The sequence below is a fragment of the Schistosoma mansoni genome, chromosome W, assembly GCF_000237925.1.
Source record: "Schistosoma mansoni strain Puerto Rico chromosome W, complete genome".
In the NCBI taxonomy this organism is placed as follows: Eukaryota; Metazoa; Platyhelminthes; class Trematoda; order Strigeidida; family Schistosomatidae; genus Schistosoma; species Schistosoma mansoni.
In genome coordinates this window covers 25,503,643-25,519,558 of record NC_031502.1, presented here as the reverse complement: position 1 = coordinate 25,519,558, position 15,916 = coordinate 25,503,643, and the positions used below count along the sequence as shown (strand labels likewise).

The 15,916-nt window shown below is 39.1% G+C and overlaps 2 protein-coding genes across 2 annotated transcripts in view; one reads left to right on the top strand and one right to left on the bottom strand.

The window, feature by feature from the left end:
• Smp_159120 (family C48 unassigned peptidase (C48 family)) overlaps positions 1 to 15,916 on the bottom strand; it is a gene marked incomplete at both ends in the record, with an annotated part of 38,600 nt that overhangs the window by 19,735 nt on the left and 2,949 nt on the right. Inside the window, 4 exons of the mRNA XM_018789122.1 lie at positions 409 to 854; positions 3,027 to 3,170; positions 3,200 to 3,486; positions 3,580 to 3,619. Of these exons, the coding sequence (XP_018654596.1) occupies positions 409 to 854; positions 3,027 to 3,170; positions 3,200 to 3,486; positions 3,580 to 3,619 (917 nt within the window). The remainder of the gene's footprint in view (positions 1 to 408; positions 855 to 3,026; positions 3,171 to 3,199; positions 3,487 to 3,579; positions 3,620 to 15,916) is intronic.
• Positions 10,882 to 11,103, top strand: Smp_159130 (hypothetical protein; the record flags this gene model as incomplete). Its single annotated transcript, XM_018789123.1, has 1 exon — positions 10,882 to 11,103. One exon carries the CDS (start codon positions 10,882 to 10,884, stop codon positions 11,101 to 11,103), a length of 222 nt encoding a protein of 73 aa, XP_018654597.1.

Genomic DNA, 15,916 nt, shown 5'->3' with positions numbered 1-15,916 from the left:
CACAAACTTCAGGTAGACTTCTACCTAAAGTTTGTGCCGACCAAACCATCCAGCTCAGAGAACAAAACTCCATCAAAATCACACACCTGAGCTACAAATCACCATCTCAGAGTCGTAAGTATTTTCATAATCTAGAACATAACCCATACGCCAATAATTAAAATACAGTTGGAACACCAATCTTGCATAAACTACTCAACTAGATACTTATCCACCGTTATAAGCAACATAATGCAAGATAAATGTAACAAAATCCTGAGTGAATAACCTAAACTTTGTGATCAATGAAATAAGGAGTGAGAACAGATGCCTAAAAAAGATGATGAATAATATTTACACCATACCTCAATTAGGACATCTTTATACTACTATTGGAATTAAGACACGTAAAACAATTCTTTAACTTACTTCACTTATTGTCAGTTTTCCTTGGACAGTACTTTCGCTTTCCTGAGGAAGTGAACTTGAGTTATTTGTGAGTTGGATGCCGGAGTGAGTGAGAGTATTTATTACATTAGTCAGCAGACCTCCCTCGTTTGTTTGTTTGTCAACTTGGGATGAACTAGATTCCAGATTTGAAATAACATTCTTGTCAGACTTGGTTTGAGCTTGATCGACTTGGTTAGAAATCTGAGACTCACGAAAAGTTGAATTAGTTCTTTTAGATTCAGCACGTGGCAGACGAAGGCCACAACTAGAAAGAATTTCCCTAGCTTTTTCTGCACTACAATTTATGTCACAAGATCCATTTTCACGAACCCGATTAGCTAAACCTTCAAGATCATCTACTGTTACATACAACAAGTCGCTAGCAGATGGTTCCCGAAATACCAAAATTAACCATTTGACGCTTGCTTTAAAATGAATAAATGGAAAGGGTTTGCAAAACCATATGATCAAAACATATTCAAATAAATTGACTCCCTAAATAAAAATGTTTACTAAGGAATCTAACACATTTAGTTTTGTATGGACGAAATAATGAGTGGAAACTATGTAGTTACAAAACTAAAGATTCCATTAAGATTACAGGAGAACGGTTTTTAGCCGAACGCTTTATAGTCTTATTAACAAAGATGTTAAGTCACTGCTTGTTACAACAAATTTCGATGAACTAAACGGTGCTAAAGTACCCTATTTATTGGTCAAAATGAAGTCAAATTTTTTAAATTTTCAGACTTCTTTCAACAGTAATTAGTACTAAAGAGTAGTAGGGACATAATTTGGTTGTGCTGCATGTTAGTTTGAAGATTCTTAAAAGCATGACTAAGGTTAAAAATGGATGTTTCAGAGGTGGGTTTACCGAGGAATTACTTTATTTATTTATTAATTATCCGTTTGAACAAAAACATTGGTACAAAGAAGCATCAAAATATATATGCACCACACAAAGTATTTATCATTTAGTTTGTGTGGACTGGGATATTGTCCAGGTCCCTAAACCAAAGCAGGTGATTTTCTTAGGGAGCCACTTCTCAAGCCTTTGGCCCTGAGGTCTAATCCACAAGGCAATGAATCAATGTTAGGAGATGAGGTCCTCTGGTAGCCGGTGGTCAAGAATAGGTTTATACGTCATTTGTTCCCTCAGTAGCGTGAAACCTATACGCACCAATGGTTTGGAATTACGGTTTTCTAGTTCCTCTAGGTAGATCATCCGTACTCACTAGCCTGGTTTAAGTGCTCGACGCTTGCTTTTCGTCCTCTCGATTTCGTAAACAACACCCCCGCCACGAGAAGGGAGTGAGTAGGACATCTCTAGTAGTGGCTATATACGCGTGGCCATATGAGAGCATTTCAGGAGAGAATGGACTCTGCCACACTAGGCCGGTACCAGGGCATTTGGGGCAGCTAAGTTATCATAGCAGTATAATTGATCTGAGAATTTGTAATTTTTCAGGGTATGTAACCAACATCGTAGAAGATCAATTACAAACCTATTTAAAAACAATCAAATTATTCAACGGTGGTCATCCTTCTTGTTATGATTTATATCTGTTGTAGGAGTAGCTGAGATATTGAGTTTAAGATCAGTCAGCGAAATGGAATTAAATGAGGCAAAACTGTATGAATTGACTACTGCAAGTTCATTACTGATATCGACAATAACGAGGAAGGATTATGGTTCATGAATGTACGTAAACTGGTCGATCATATAGTAGGTTGTGAACAAAGAATCATGACTGTGGAACTATACTGAAAGTTCCGAACAGATGATCCTTTTGAAGGGAATAATTGTAACGATGACCAAATCAATATACTATCCCGTTTTAAAAGAGACTATTACACAGAATCTATTTCCTAGCAGAGTTGAGTAAGCTCTAAGAGAATACTGAATAGGAACACAGAACATTTCTCTACAAACTGGTAAGAACACAATCTCATGTATCTTTAGTGTTACAACTGATATCCTGTAAGCAATTTTGAAGAAAGTATGTGAAAAGTATATGGTTATTACCTAAAAAAATACTATTGTGCTACCCGGATAGCCCTTTGTGGGTTAGTGAAAAGCGCTCACAAGTACAATATGTACTGAGTAAGATCAAAGTGCAAAGAGCTACAAGAGTGACAAGGGCTTTCGCTTGCATTGAACAACCGTTTTCCCTGAACAGATCACATCCAGTAATGGCCACACAAGGCAAACAGTAATGGGGTAGGGAATGATTATATTCATGGTGATTTAATCTATTGCCATTATAAGTATTATGCTGCTTGATTCCACTTTAGGCGTGTCATTCCACTGGATCTCATGATATCCATTGATTTCCAGAGCTGATATTTGGTAATCAGGTCAGTTTATGATATAACGTCGTGAGAAAGACAAATATATTTACATAGGAACCATTAGCTCATAACTGGGTGATCAGTATCTGTTTGGTTACCTAGACTACGAACCTATGGTCACAGTTTACTGTGCGATGAAGCCAATCCAAAATTATAGTTTGGTCACGCAACGAAAAATGAATGGTACTAGAAAGCAACATGCTTCCTAGTAAGACATTACATGGTAACTGATTAAAAAAACTCACGCAGAATGAATTCCTTGATTCTGAGCAATTCAGAAAGCTGTGACTTGAAGGAAATAGATGGTTTGACGAAAATCACTTGAAGGGTTTCGCAGAAAACAAGCATTTCCATATTATTGTGTTGGATGGTGACACTAGTCCACACGCCTGGAAAATAGAAAACGTAAAAGGCTTACCTTCTACTTTAACTTTGCATGAAATGGAAGATGAACTGATGCAACAATCTTCAGCACGACCATCAAAAATTCCTGACCTTCCGATACTGAATATGTTAAGAGGAACAAGGTGAGTGTTGTTGGCCATCCTTGATCTTTTCACGGATGGTGTGCCATTGGATGATGGTATGACAGGTTCTGTCTTAGTAGAAGATTTCAGAGAGGTGTCAGAGAAATCAATAACTTTGCTGCACATAGTACACCTGAAGTCAGTGGGACAAGCAAAGCCGTGACAGTTCGGTTGAGGACACTTCCAAAACCTTTTATTTTTTTCTTCATGAACAGTTCTGTGAAAATAAATCTTTTACAAACACGCAAATGCATACGGTGACTTCCTATTCAGTGCATCTTGGATCTCTCGTAACATCATAATCTGAAGGCCAACGAACCGCGCCTTCTAGGTCAAATCCAAGTTTTAATGAACGAATGCAATACCAGGTGAGCAAACTAACATTTTTTTTGTTTTACTTGATTTATAAGCTTCGAAAGTAGTTTCTAAATCTGCCGATTGTGGTGATAAACCAAAGAAAAAATAAAAAATAAGATCATATGAATGATAAATTGATGGTACATATCATAGCACGAATATTTGGTGTCAGGTTGTTAGGTTTGGAGGTTGTATAATTCGTTATCTGCCGAAGGTTTCTACCAAAACTTAAGCAAAAAACAATTAGCCATCTAAGTTGTCCACTAAATGGAAGTAATAATATGTCACAGCTCAGTTGCAAGGATAGTTGAAAGCATTTCAAGAGTAACAGTCACGCCAGAGCATCTAACGAATAGACCACTGAGCCGGCATCCAGCGGTGTTAATGTCTAACCTCGACCAATCCACGAAATTGCGCGACCAACTTCAATTGTACTGAGGTAGATACCTGTCTCTACCTGACATGGAGTATCTCCACTGGCCACGACTTCTCACTAGAACTCCAGGAATTACCTAAAGGAGCCAGTCACCAGTGGTTGAGGTTAGACATTAACACCACTGGATGCCGGCTCAGTGTTCTATCGGTTAAGTGCTCTGGTGCGAGACTGGTAGGTCCTGGGTTCGAATCCCGCGAGGCGGGATCGTAGATGCGCACTGCTGAGGAGTCCCACAATAGGACGAAACGACCATCCACGGTGGTCTAGCTTCGATTGACTCATGATCTGAACTACATAAAATTACTAAAATCTCCATAAAACCCCCTGCTGATAATGATCAACTATTATTTTGAATCTCATTAACCTCGATGTTTTGCCGAACTTTGAACTTGTTTGTCCATACCTTCAACCGTGAGCATTTTCGGTTCCACGCCTTCATGTTTTGGATTGATTTAAAAGTCACTATTTGTCTAAAACTACCTCACTTTAGTTTACCCGACGTAGGAAGGCTGAAGTGACGATAAGCATTCTGTATTCCACCTACTAGGTTGTATGTTGCCTTTGCGCCCCAGTATACATGCATTTTTAGCCGCTGGATAGTTTTTAAAGTATTCTTATTGATGGCTCGCTTCAGTTATTGTTTGTTACTGTGTTCTGTAGCAAGATATAACTTCTGAGTTGTTTCTGTGCTCCTACCTAAGGCTAATAGTAATAATATTAAGCCAACTAGTTCCAATGCGGCTTTTGTAGGCATGTACTTTTTTTACAGCGATTGCTGAGCCAATTTTTTTAGTTAAACAGAGTTTAAACGTGGCTCCAAAAATTTTCAACGAACAAACCAAGTGGAGATCTCACAAGTTCAGGTGACACTCATACATTCATTAGCTAAGTAAACGAAGATGTAGTGAATTTTAGGAGAATGGGTATATTGTTTTTAAATGGACGCCTCCCATTTATACAGGTGAATTTCGAAGTTATTGAAAATCATCACGTTGTTAAGCAGTCAGTTCCTTAGGCGTTTTAGAAGAGAGTAATAACAATCACACGCAACTGTCATCGAGATGATTGGAGAAGTTTCTGTTCGACAAGCAATGTATTCGTTTGGACAGCAACAGAATGCTCTATACTTTTGGAGATATTAGTTTCACCAAAGTCTGTAACGGAGAGAACACTCTGAAATGTTTCGGAAGCATTTCATCGGACAGTATTTTTATTTATTTGTTCTTTTCCCCCTTTAAAGTTTTCTAGCCTTTGTTCAATTGTCATTTAACCACACTTTATGTTCTCCGGTCTTCCTTGTCTGGGCACATATTATTTGACCTTGGTTAAATACTCAACTTACTACTTAATTTTAGCGTTACATGTTGCCTGACTGATCTAATTTAGACCTGATGGAATCAAGTCGACTAGAATTTGCAATATGAACACATGTTGTCATCACATTTCTCAACAATGATATCAAACATAACACAAAGAACTGTGGGAACATAAACTTCATGTTCGGATTCCCTTTAGACACCACACTTCTGGTTTCAATGGTATATCCTTGCTTCATTCCACGTCTTGTTGCCATAGTATGTTTAATTTAATCCGAAACAAATAATCCAGATACACCAAACGGATTAAATATGTAGTGAGACCAAAGTATTAGTCCAAACCAAATAGGCCCAGGAATTCGACGGCATTTAAAAATATCCAAGTAACTTCCAAAAATCCGAAAAATCAGATAAACTAGGTTGAAGAACTTCATGTTATATATAAAGTTACGACTTTGTGTTGACTGAAAAATGAATGCGTCGTAGTTGGGAACTTCCAACTAAATAATTAGGAAAATCAAGATTACCTATGTTCGAATAGGCAAATTTCATTTGTATTGGTAAATCTACCACCACATTGTTCTGTAGGACGATTATCATGAAAGATTACACAACAAATCTCGAATATATAGGTCATTAGAATGAATATGCAGAAAGAAAAACCGGTGGTGACGAAGGGGTCACGAATTTAAAATCAACATTGGCTGAGATAGACATAACAAGAATAGGTATATAACTGCAATCTTCACAATGGTAGTTTACGGTGGTTTGGATACTTCAGATATCTCCCATGTCAATGGCTTAACAAAATGAAGCTGAACTTCAGACACTCAAGTATCTCTATTGATGAATATCTTGACGAGAAAATGCTTTGTAAACCCGCCTAAAGCATCCAATTGTATTGTACTTGCACTTTTCTTAATTTCCTCCCTTTTTGTATATGTTGACTTACATCGAAAACTTGTACAGGCATACTATGGTATGTCTCAGTCTTCTTTGACCAGAAGATTATTATATGGCTTCGGCTTATACTTACCACTTCGTTATTTCGTGATACCGAACTCTTGGTAATAAGGCCCTATTCCACTTGACTCAGGGTTGTGGAATGTGACGTACACTTTTTGTTGATGGACACGATTTTTAAAGATAGAGGTTTGGTTCCATTGTATCGACTCAAAGGTACTTGAGAGCTGTAGTTAGTAACCACTTTCCGTCGTATTGTAACTCACTATTCGCCGGCGGAACATTAAAGTAGCACTGTTGACAGATTTCAAAGTTTGACATATGATACTGTAATATAATGCAGCAAGAATGGCGCTGCAAATTCGTGGTTTGATACAACTGTCGACTATGAGTGATTCAAATAGTCTTCGTACCCTATGAAGAAGATCACAGTGGTTGGACTCAGTCAAATTAATCATAACTTCAATCGCATTGCTTTCTGTGCTCAGGACGAAATATTTGAATTCTACTCATCAAAATTGGTCTCAAATGTACACATCCTAAAACCAACTGATAAACTGCCCTTCAGATCAGGATCAAAATATGAAACTGACTATTATTCTTTTTGAACTTACAATTGACCCACCAGTCGTTATTGCCAAAAGACCCATTAAAAGTTAGCCTGTTAATTTTCTCGTGTAATTCAGCCAAAAATGTAGGTTTTAAACCGCGGAAATAAAATATTTCAAGGCCTGGACTGAAACCCTAGCCGAAAATGTCCTTGAAAATGCCTCTTGTACGCACTTAAGTAATAGGGTAATTAGAAAACATTTATAACGTTTCCGTATAATAACATAGACAGTATGTGGAAAACTTCAGTGCAAGTCTGCTGTCTGTTTGTTTGTATTTGTTGTGACGTTTGACGACAATTTAGCTTATGTTCTCGTAGCTAGACGGCAACAACTCCGTGACATCGCGACACTTCTTCGTGCTACTTTTTTATTTATACTTTTTTCACTGTCGAAGTTACAAGTTATTCTGAATAGATTTGCCAAGCTGCATTGTGATTCCAAAAGTAAGTTGATGGGGGTTTTCTACTTTGCGGTACATGACATCTCAAAATTCTTGAAAATTCTTTATTCAAGTGCTGCCGGAACGGTTTTACCACAATCGCATCGTAAGTAGGAATCAATTCCTGCCCAATCATACACTAAAAGTAGACTATTGATTTAGTTTTATATGAAATATGAATGAAGCACAAATCGTCATGAACTGCCTTGACATTTGTATTGAAAATCCTAACCTTGGTGTTGGTTGACAGTTATTTTGAGTTCCAGTTCTTCACTTGTAAATATGCTGCTCTTGCTTTGCCGATCCGCGCCCTCACATCTGCATCAGATCCACCAGGTTCATCGATGATGCTGCCCAGATATGTAATGGTTTTCACATCCTCCACAGCTTCTCCGTCAAGTGTAATTCGATTGGTGCATGTTGTGTCGCATCGGGGAATCTTAACTTTCCCTTTGTGTATGAGAGACCTACTGCTGCTACATACTCGTCTTCTGAATTTGTTGTTGCGTGTGTGATAAGAGTCAGATCATCTGCGAAGTCTAGATCGTCCGGTTGCACCCTAGCTGCCCATTGTGTCCCGTGCTCCCTCCCAGATGTTGACGTCTTCATGATCCAGTCGATCACCAGGAGAAAGAGTGAGAATAAGCAACCTAGCCTGACATCTATCTATACCTCAAATGAGTCGGTGAGTTGTCCTCCATGAACTGTTTGGCAGTTTAATTAATCATAGGTATTCCGTATGATATTGACTATTTTCTCAGGTACGCCGTAGTGTCAAAGAAACCTTCACAGTGTTGTCCTGTCCACTCAATCGAATGCTTTCTCGTAGTCAATGAAGTTGATGTAGAGTGGTGAATTTCATTCGATCGATTGTTCCACAATGATCCGTAGAGTTGCGATTTGGTCTGTACACGATCGATCTTTACTGAATCCAGCCTGTTGATCTCGAAGTTGGGCGTCTACGGAGTCCTTCATTCTGTTTAACAATACCCTGTTGAAGACTTTTCCTGGTATTGGGAGAATAGTGATGCCCCTGTAGTTATCGCACTTGCTGAGATCGCCTTTCTTTGGTATCTTGATCAGAAGTCCTTCTTTCCAGTCTGTTGGTACTTGTTCTTCGTCCCAAATCTTACTGAAGGGAATGTGGAGTATCTCTGCAGTTGCTGCTACATCTGCTTTCAGTGCCTCTGCTGGAAGGTTGTCTGGTCCCGCTGCTTCGCCGCTCTTGATTTGTCTGATGGCCATGCTGATCTCTTCAATTGTTGGCGCGCCAACATCGATCGCGAGGTCTGTGGGTGGTACTTCGATGTTGGTTGGGTTCAATCGAGCTGGTCGATTCAAGAGTTCTTTGAAGTGTTCTACCCACCTGTTCCGTTGTTTTTCAATGTTGGTGATTACCTTGCCTTCCTCGCTTTACACTAGTCGTTCTGGTTTAGGGTAATTTCCAGCGAGTTTCTTTGTTGTATCATACAATTGTCTTATGTTTCCTTCTCTTGCAGCCTTTTCCGCTGTCATTCCGGAATCTTCCACATATTTACGTTTGTCGGTTCTGATGCTCTGAGTATTCGGCTTGTGCCTTGGCTTTTTCTGCCCTTGTTCGGCTGGTATTGATTGCTTCCTTCTTGTTCCTCCTTTCTTCAATCTTAACCAGAGTACCAACAGTGATCCTACCCTCGTATAAGATCCAAACTAAGGTTTGGCTGAAGAATAACTGTCCGGGTAGTTTAGACACGGGCTATTGCCCAGTTGAAATCGAAACAAGGTGATTGGGGTAACAACGGTTCTAAATTTCATTATAAATACAAATGTACGTTATCACCCAAACAAATATTACCACTCAGTTATTCAACCATTAATTTGTTCCCACAATAATCGATCTAAATTACAATAAATAGATAAATTGATAAGAAATATAAGAAAATTATCGGGCGCACCAAAAAATAAGTGTTATTCTATCCTTTCTGGATAGATAAAGTAAAAATCCGTTCAAAAGGTAATTGTTTGTTGCTTTATATCAAAAACTGTTTCCAATTTTTGGGAAAGTGCTCCAGTTCAAAATCAAAATGCGCAGTCTCAGTCAACTCAAGCAGCATAATCTATAGGGGAACAATCGATATTATTATTATTATTATTCACAAACACCTTATGGGTACATAAGTGCTGTGAAGAAACCATTGTTTGCAAATCTCTCATCATTTTCGTTCTTTTCTCTAAGTCCATGTCGTCCCATGACGTCTTCGTATCCATTAATGTCCATTCCAGCCTTGGCATTTAGATCTCCAATCAGAATGGTCAGGTCCTTTGTGGGGCACTTCTCGATTGCAGCCTTTTGTAAAATTGGTCTTTAACGTCTTCATCGTAGTCGTTGGTAGGCGCATAGCATTGGATGACGTTCATTGTAATGCCCTATATCCTTGTTTGAAAGGAGGCTTTGATGATCCTAGGTCCATGAGATTCCCATCCTATAAGTGCATTTTGTGCTTGTTTGGACAGCATTAATGCAACTCATTGTGTATATGGAGCATTTTCTTCTTCATGACCGCAGTATAACAGAAGCTCCCCTGAAGATAGTCGTTATTGTCCAAGCTGCGTCCAATGTGTCCCACTGATTGCAAGCATCTCCAGGTTGTATTTTTTCATTTCTGCAGCAATTTGGAAGACTCTTCCGGTCTCCCACATTGTCCGGACGTTCCATGTACCTACAAAAACTGTTGCTCTGTTTGTTAGAAGGGGCATCGGCCTCATGACTTCCGAAGGAACTTGGCTTTCAACATGAGGCGTCATAGCCTTCTATATGAAGACCTTCCAACTCGCAAGGCAAAAATTAAATGGTTTAAATTATTTTTTCTGGTTAGCGTTTTTTAGCGAGTTAGTTTTCTACGAGATGGGGTCGCTAAACCCATGCCCAACCCTCTTCCCCTATCAAAGCTTGGGACAGGCAGTAACCCTAGAGGGTCTACTGGTGGAGTTTCGGTTTTCAGGTTTCCGATATTCTTGAAAAGATAGCCAGTAGCAGAAATAAGTACTATTATAAAGCGATTCGAGCAACTCATGAAATGTGTGATTTTAAATTAAGATCACTGAGCGCATCGACAGTGATGCCTAGAAGAAATGAAATCTACCCGGTTGTCACAGACAGGTCACAGTTGTTTGAAATAGCATAAACTAAATCAAGGTAACTACTTCATCATTGACGTTTACGAGATTTCGCAATCAAATATAAGACTTTGTAAAAAAGTTATATTAAGTATAGTTCTAGTTACATTTTTTCTCTTAGTCACTACTACAATTGTTTATCGTTCTTTAGTATTTAAATTAACCCACCGTCACTGATTCTGATTGTTTACCTTTTATAAACCGCATGACATTCTGTATATTCAGATTGATTGGTCGTCATTGTTAAAACTCTTTCAGTGCACATTGGTTTCTTGGTCTTGTCTGCTATCCATGGATGGCAGGAATGGTCAGTTACACGGCCCTTTATCGTGAAGAAGTTTATCATCTCTGCCAGTTGACGGAAAAATTTACTGATGTTGATCGCATCCACTTCTCAGGCGACGATTTAAATTCACTAGATATCGGTGAAGAAGTTATTCAAAGGTTGCCTACCGACACTCCAGTAAGTAATCGACTAGAAAATTTTAAAATTTACACAATTTCCGGAAAATGTTAAAAATTTGTTTTTAAATTTGAGAGCTAAGCATCTGTTTTGTTAAAACATATTCATTCCATGTTTTCCATGTACCTATGAAAATTGTTGCTCTGATTGTTAGAAGAGGCATCGGCCTCGTGACTTCCGAAGGTTCTCGGCTTTCACCATGAGGCGTCATAATTCTTCCTTCAACTCCCTTGGCAGAGTTTAAATGGTTTAATTTGTTTAATCTGGTTGGTGTTTTTTAGCAAGATCTTTTTCTACGGGACGGGGTTACCGACCCAATGCCCAACCCTCCTCCTTTATCCGGGCTTGGGACCGGCAGTAACTCTAGAAGAGCTACAGGTTCAGTTATGCACCCACCAATGATAGCAACGACCACAATAAAGATCAGTTCCATGAGAGGCTGCAATCAATCATGTCGAATTGCCTAAGAAAAGGTCTCATGATCCCGATAGGAGATCTAAACGCCAAGATCTGAATGGACAACACCGGATATGAAGATATCATGGGACAACATGGACTGATAGAGAGAAAGGAATGAGAATGGTGAAACATTTGCAAATTCATGTGCATTCAACAATATATTCTTCCAACAAACGCATACACAAAGCTACGTTGAAGAGCTAGCAACGACAGCGGAAAAAGCTTCAAAAGAAGGAAATATGAGACAGCTATATGACACAACTGGCAGAGAAATATGGTGAACCTAAGAGGTCAGTCAAGGACAAAGAAGACAAGACAATCACCGAGATTCAAGAACAGATGAACAGATTGGTGGAATATTTCGAGGAACTCTTGAATAGACCTGTTCCATTAAATCCACCGGACATGGAAGCAGCACACACAGACCTTCCTACAACTGTCACTCCGTCAACGATCGAATAAATCAGGATGGCCATCAGACAAATCAAGAATGGGATAGCATCAGGGCCTGACAATATACCAGCCGAAGCACTGAAATTAGATATAGAGGTAGCCGCAAACGTGCTCCACGTTCTAGTCAGGAAGGTTTGGAAGGAAGAACGAGTGCCGATGGACTGGAAAGAAAGACACCTCATGAAGATACCAAAGAAGAGAGGTCTGAGCAAGTATGAGAACTACAGAGGAATCACACTACTGTCAGTACCAGGAAAGGCTTTCAACAGATTGTTGTTGGACCGAATTAAAGAATCAGTAGACGCCCAACTTCGAGATCAATAGACCGGATTTCGTGCACAGATCGAATCGCGACACTACGGATCATCATTGAACAATAAATTGAATGGAACTCGTCACCATATATCAACTTCATTGACTATGAGGAAGCATTCGACAGTATGGATAGGCGAACTTTGTGTAACCTTCTTTGACATTGTGGTGTACCTGAGAAGATCGTCAACATCGTTCGGAGTTCATGCTACGGACCACTGTGCAAAGTCTTGCATGGAGGACAGCTCACAGATGCATTCCAAATGAGGACCGGTGTCAGATAGGACTGCTTGCTCTCTCCTATTCTCTTTATTCTAATGGTTGTCTGGATTATGAAGACCTCGACACCTGACGGGAAGCACGGAATAAAATGGACAGCTTGGATGCATCTAGACGATTTGCACTTCGCAGATCACCTAGCTCTTCTATCCCATAGACACGAACAAATGCAGAGGAAGACAACCATTTTAGAAGAAGTCTCTGGATCAGTGGACGCAGTATTTTACCTCTTGCACAAAGCTGAACACTGAATCGCAGTGGCTTAAGCAGTACATCATGCTTGTTAACCCCTTAACAATATAGAGTTGTCTCCATATGTTGACCGAGAAGTGTACAGTGGTCATCTACATTGCAAGTAAAGTTGATTCTTCAAGAACTCATTCTTATACAATGTTCCGCATCTCCATAAATCGTCGTTTTAAAGACAGCCACTCAATTAAGCTTGAAGTATGTATTCATAATTCATATATCCATATTTGCCAGTGCATCCATGAGTTATTCTTTGTTAGTATAGGTATTAATTGATGACTACTTAATCCTTATATCTCCCAGATGATTAATTTCCTTTTCTGATAACATTGTCGTTTACCCTGACTGGCGAAAGTATCTTAATAATTAACCATTGTACGGAAGGTATTGCAAGGCCAGTGAAATGTCGCTGAGTCATAGCCAAATCATCCGGCAGTCTGGTCATTGATTATCGAACAGTTCACCAATCTTCGTCAAAATCAACGACAACTAACGTGCATCAGTTAATTGCACGCCATGGACTGGCCCATGCGGTAGTGGTCGCACTCTTTTTCTTGTACCTACTCTTACTAATACACCTGTAATAAAGTCATTTGTGTTGCATGGCCATTAAAGCAGCCATAGGACCTGGATATGATGAAGGGTAATCCACATTGGGTACTAACCGTGAGGTATGACTTCGACGTTAGCTGGTTGGTCTAACTCGAGCTGGTCGCCAATCATTCGATATAGATCATCTACGTTAGTGATCTACAATACTTTGCTTTATATACTTTTTAGGCGGTGTTAACATTGTTAGCTGATATCGTATCTGAGTATGTGAGGAAAGATCTGATCTGTCATCAGTGTTGCACCTGAAACAGAATAATAGTATTTTCTTTGCAATTACTAATGGTCCCATGGAGATTAATTCAGTCATGTTTCAATGTAACATCTGGTTATGGGACCACACATTAAAAACAAGACAGTTGAACAGATGATACTTCTGGACACAGTTCATGGTTTTACCACGTGTTAAAAATAGTTACTTCGACATATATATGATTCTGAAAACATTTACAGAAGAATAAACAGATGCAGGGACTACTGTATTGATGTTTTTGCAAAGTATAGACGTAAAGATTAATATGACTGTCCCAATTCACAGAGTCAGAAAATCGAGTGAAACCTGATTCATTATTGAAGCATAACAAACGGCTAGACTACTTTACAAAACTTTATTGTCCAACATCAACAGAAAACTGTCGACAACGAATAATCAATCGGTGCCAGAATAACAAACACTGTTATTAACAGTTTGGTTTGTCACAATATGTGCGACCATACATTGATAATGAGTAATCTTTGTACTTCTGGTTTAAACTACTACGACACTCATTCAATAAAATCAACAAGTTCAGAATGTATGACTACAAGCCATAATCATCGCTACCATAGAATAGTAGTTCAATTTTCTGAACAAAATTTCTGTTACGATGTAGCTGTTAGGGGTAATTTCTATAAAATGATAACTATTAAGTTATGCGAATTGGTACTAATAAATAAGTGCCGAATGACGAATATTGACAGAAAACTAGTCAGTCGTTCATATGACTAATAAGCAATAAATGGTTGGTGTAGTACTGATAAAAATGTCTTGTACTTTCCCCCAATGTTCAAATAACTAATTGTACATCCGTTTATCTTTATTTAGTATTTTAAGGTTTCTATAACGACTCAAGCCACTTAGCTATAAACCGATTTAATTAACTATTTAATTCCAGTTGTGTATTTATTTAGTTTAGACACGTCCTGGGTTCTGGTACTTTGATTGTTTCAAACTTTATTACGTTACGACTTTATCTGGCATAACTATTTATTTCCCACGCTTTTAATTCCCATTCATAATTTCTCAGATTTTGTCATTTAGCCCCCAAATGCCCTGGTACGGCCGAGAGTGGGGAGAGTCTGCTCTCCCTCTCGAAATGCTCTCACATGGCCACGCGTATATAGCCTCTGCCAGGGAAGTCCTACTCACTGCCTTCTCGTGGCGGGCGTGTGGTTTACGAAATTGAGAGAACGAAAAGCGAATGTCCGACGCTTTAACCGGGTTGGTGGACAAGGCGAGTCCACCTAGGGGAGTTGGAAAACCCTGATTCCAAACCAATGGTGCACATGGGCTCCAGTATCCTGAAGGAACAAATGGCGTATGAACCAATTGTTGGTCACCGGCTACCATGGGATTGCATCTCCTGACGTTGCTCCACTGCCTTGTGGACTAGACCTTCAGGTCAAAGGCTCGGGGTGTGGTCCCCTAAGAAAACCACCTGCTTCAGTCTGGGCACCTGGGCAGTATCACAGCCCTCACACAAATCGAATGAGATTTGTGAGGCGCATATGTATCTGGTGCTTCTTTGTACTAATATTTATGTGTTTAAATAAATAAATAAAATAAAGTATTTTGAACCAGAAGGGACTTTTCGGAAGCAAACCTTGAGAAACATTACGGCATGATTATCCCTACCTAGTATCTAGTAAACTGTCTGATGAATTAGTTATTTGTTGTTTTTATTATTCATGACTAACATTATTCCTTTTTAAGATTGTTGTATGAGGATTTGAGTGTTGAGGAACTGACGTAAGCTAGGGAAAACAAAATGTGACTCCCCACTGAGTGTAGACTGAAAAATACTCAACTTACCATTAAATGTGTGATTTCCCTCCCGTTATCGATTTCTACTCTGGATTCACTGAGTCCAGGCTGACTGTAACTGTCGAACAAAGTATTGTCTAGTCTACACTCTGCTTCTCTATATTTAGTTGTGATTCGTGTATTTAATATCACGTGACCCCAGTTTGTGTATAGCGTATCGATCGAGTATCCAATCTGGTGGTAGTATAGTCTCACTCTCCGATCTTACTATCGTATTATAGTGGTATATCATGGAAATGGAAATATTTTTACTCAGCCATTACATCAGAAACCCAGGAATTTCAATCACAACTGTTACCCACCTACTAAACTCACGTAAACACACACTTTAAACCTAACGGTTTTCCACTTTTTTCTGGAATCGTCTATGCACGGCAAGTTTTCACTACATAAGTAATTTATTATTTCAACTATCGATTGTCA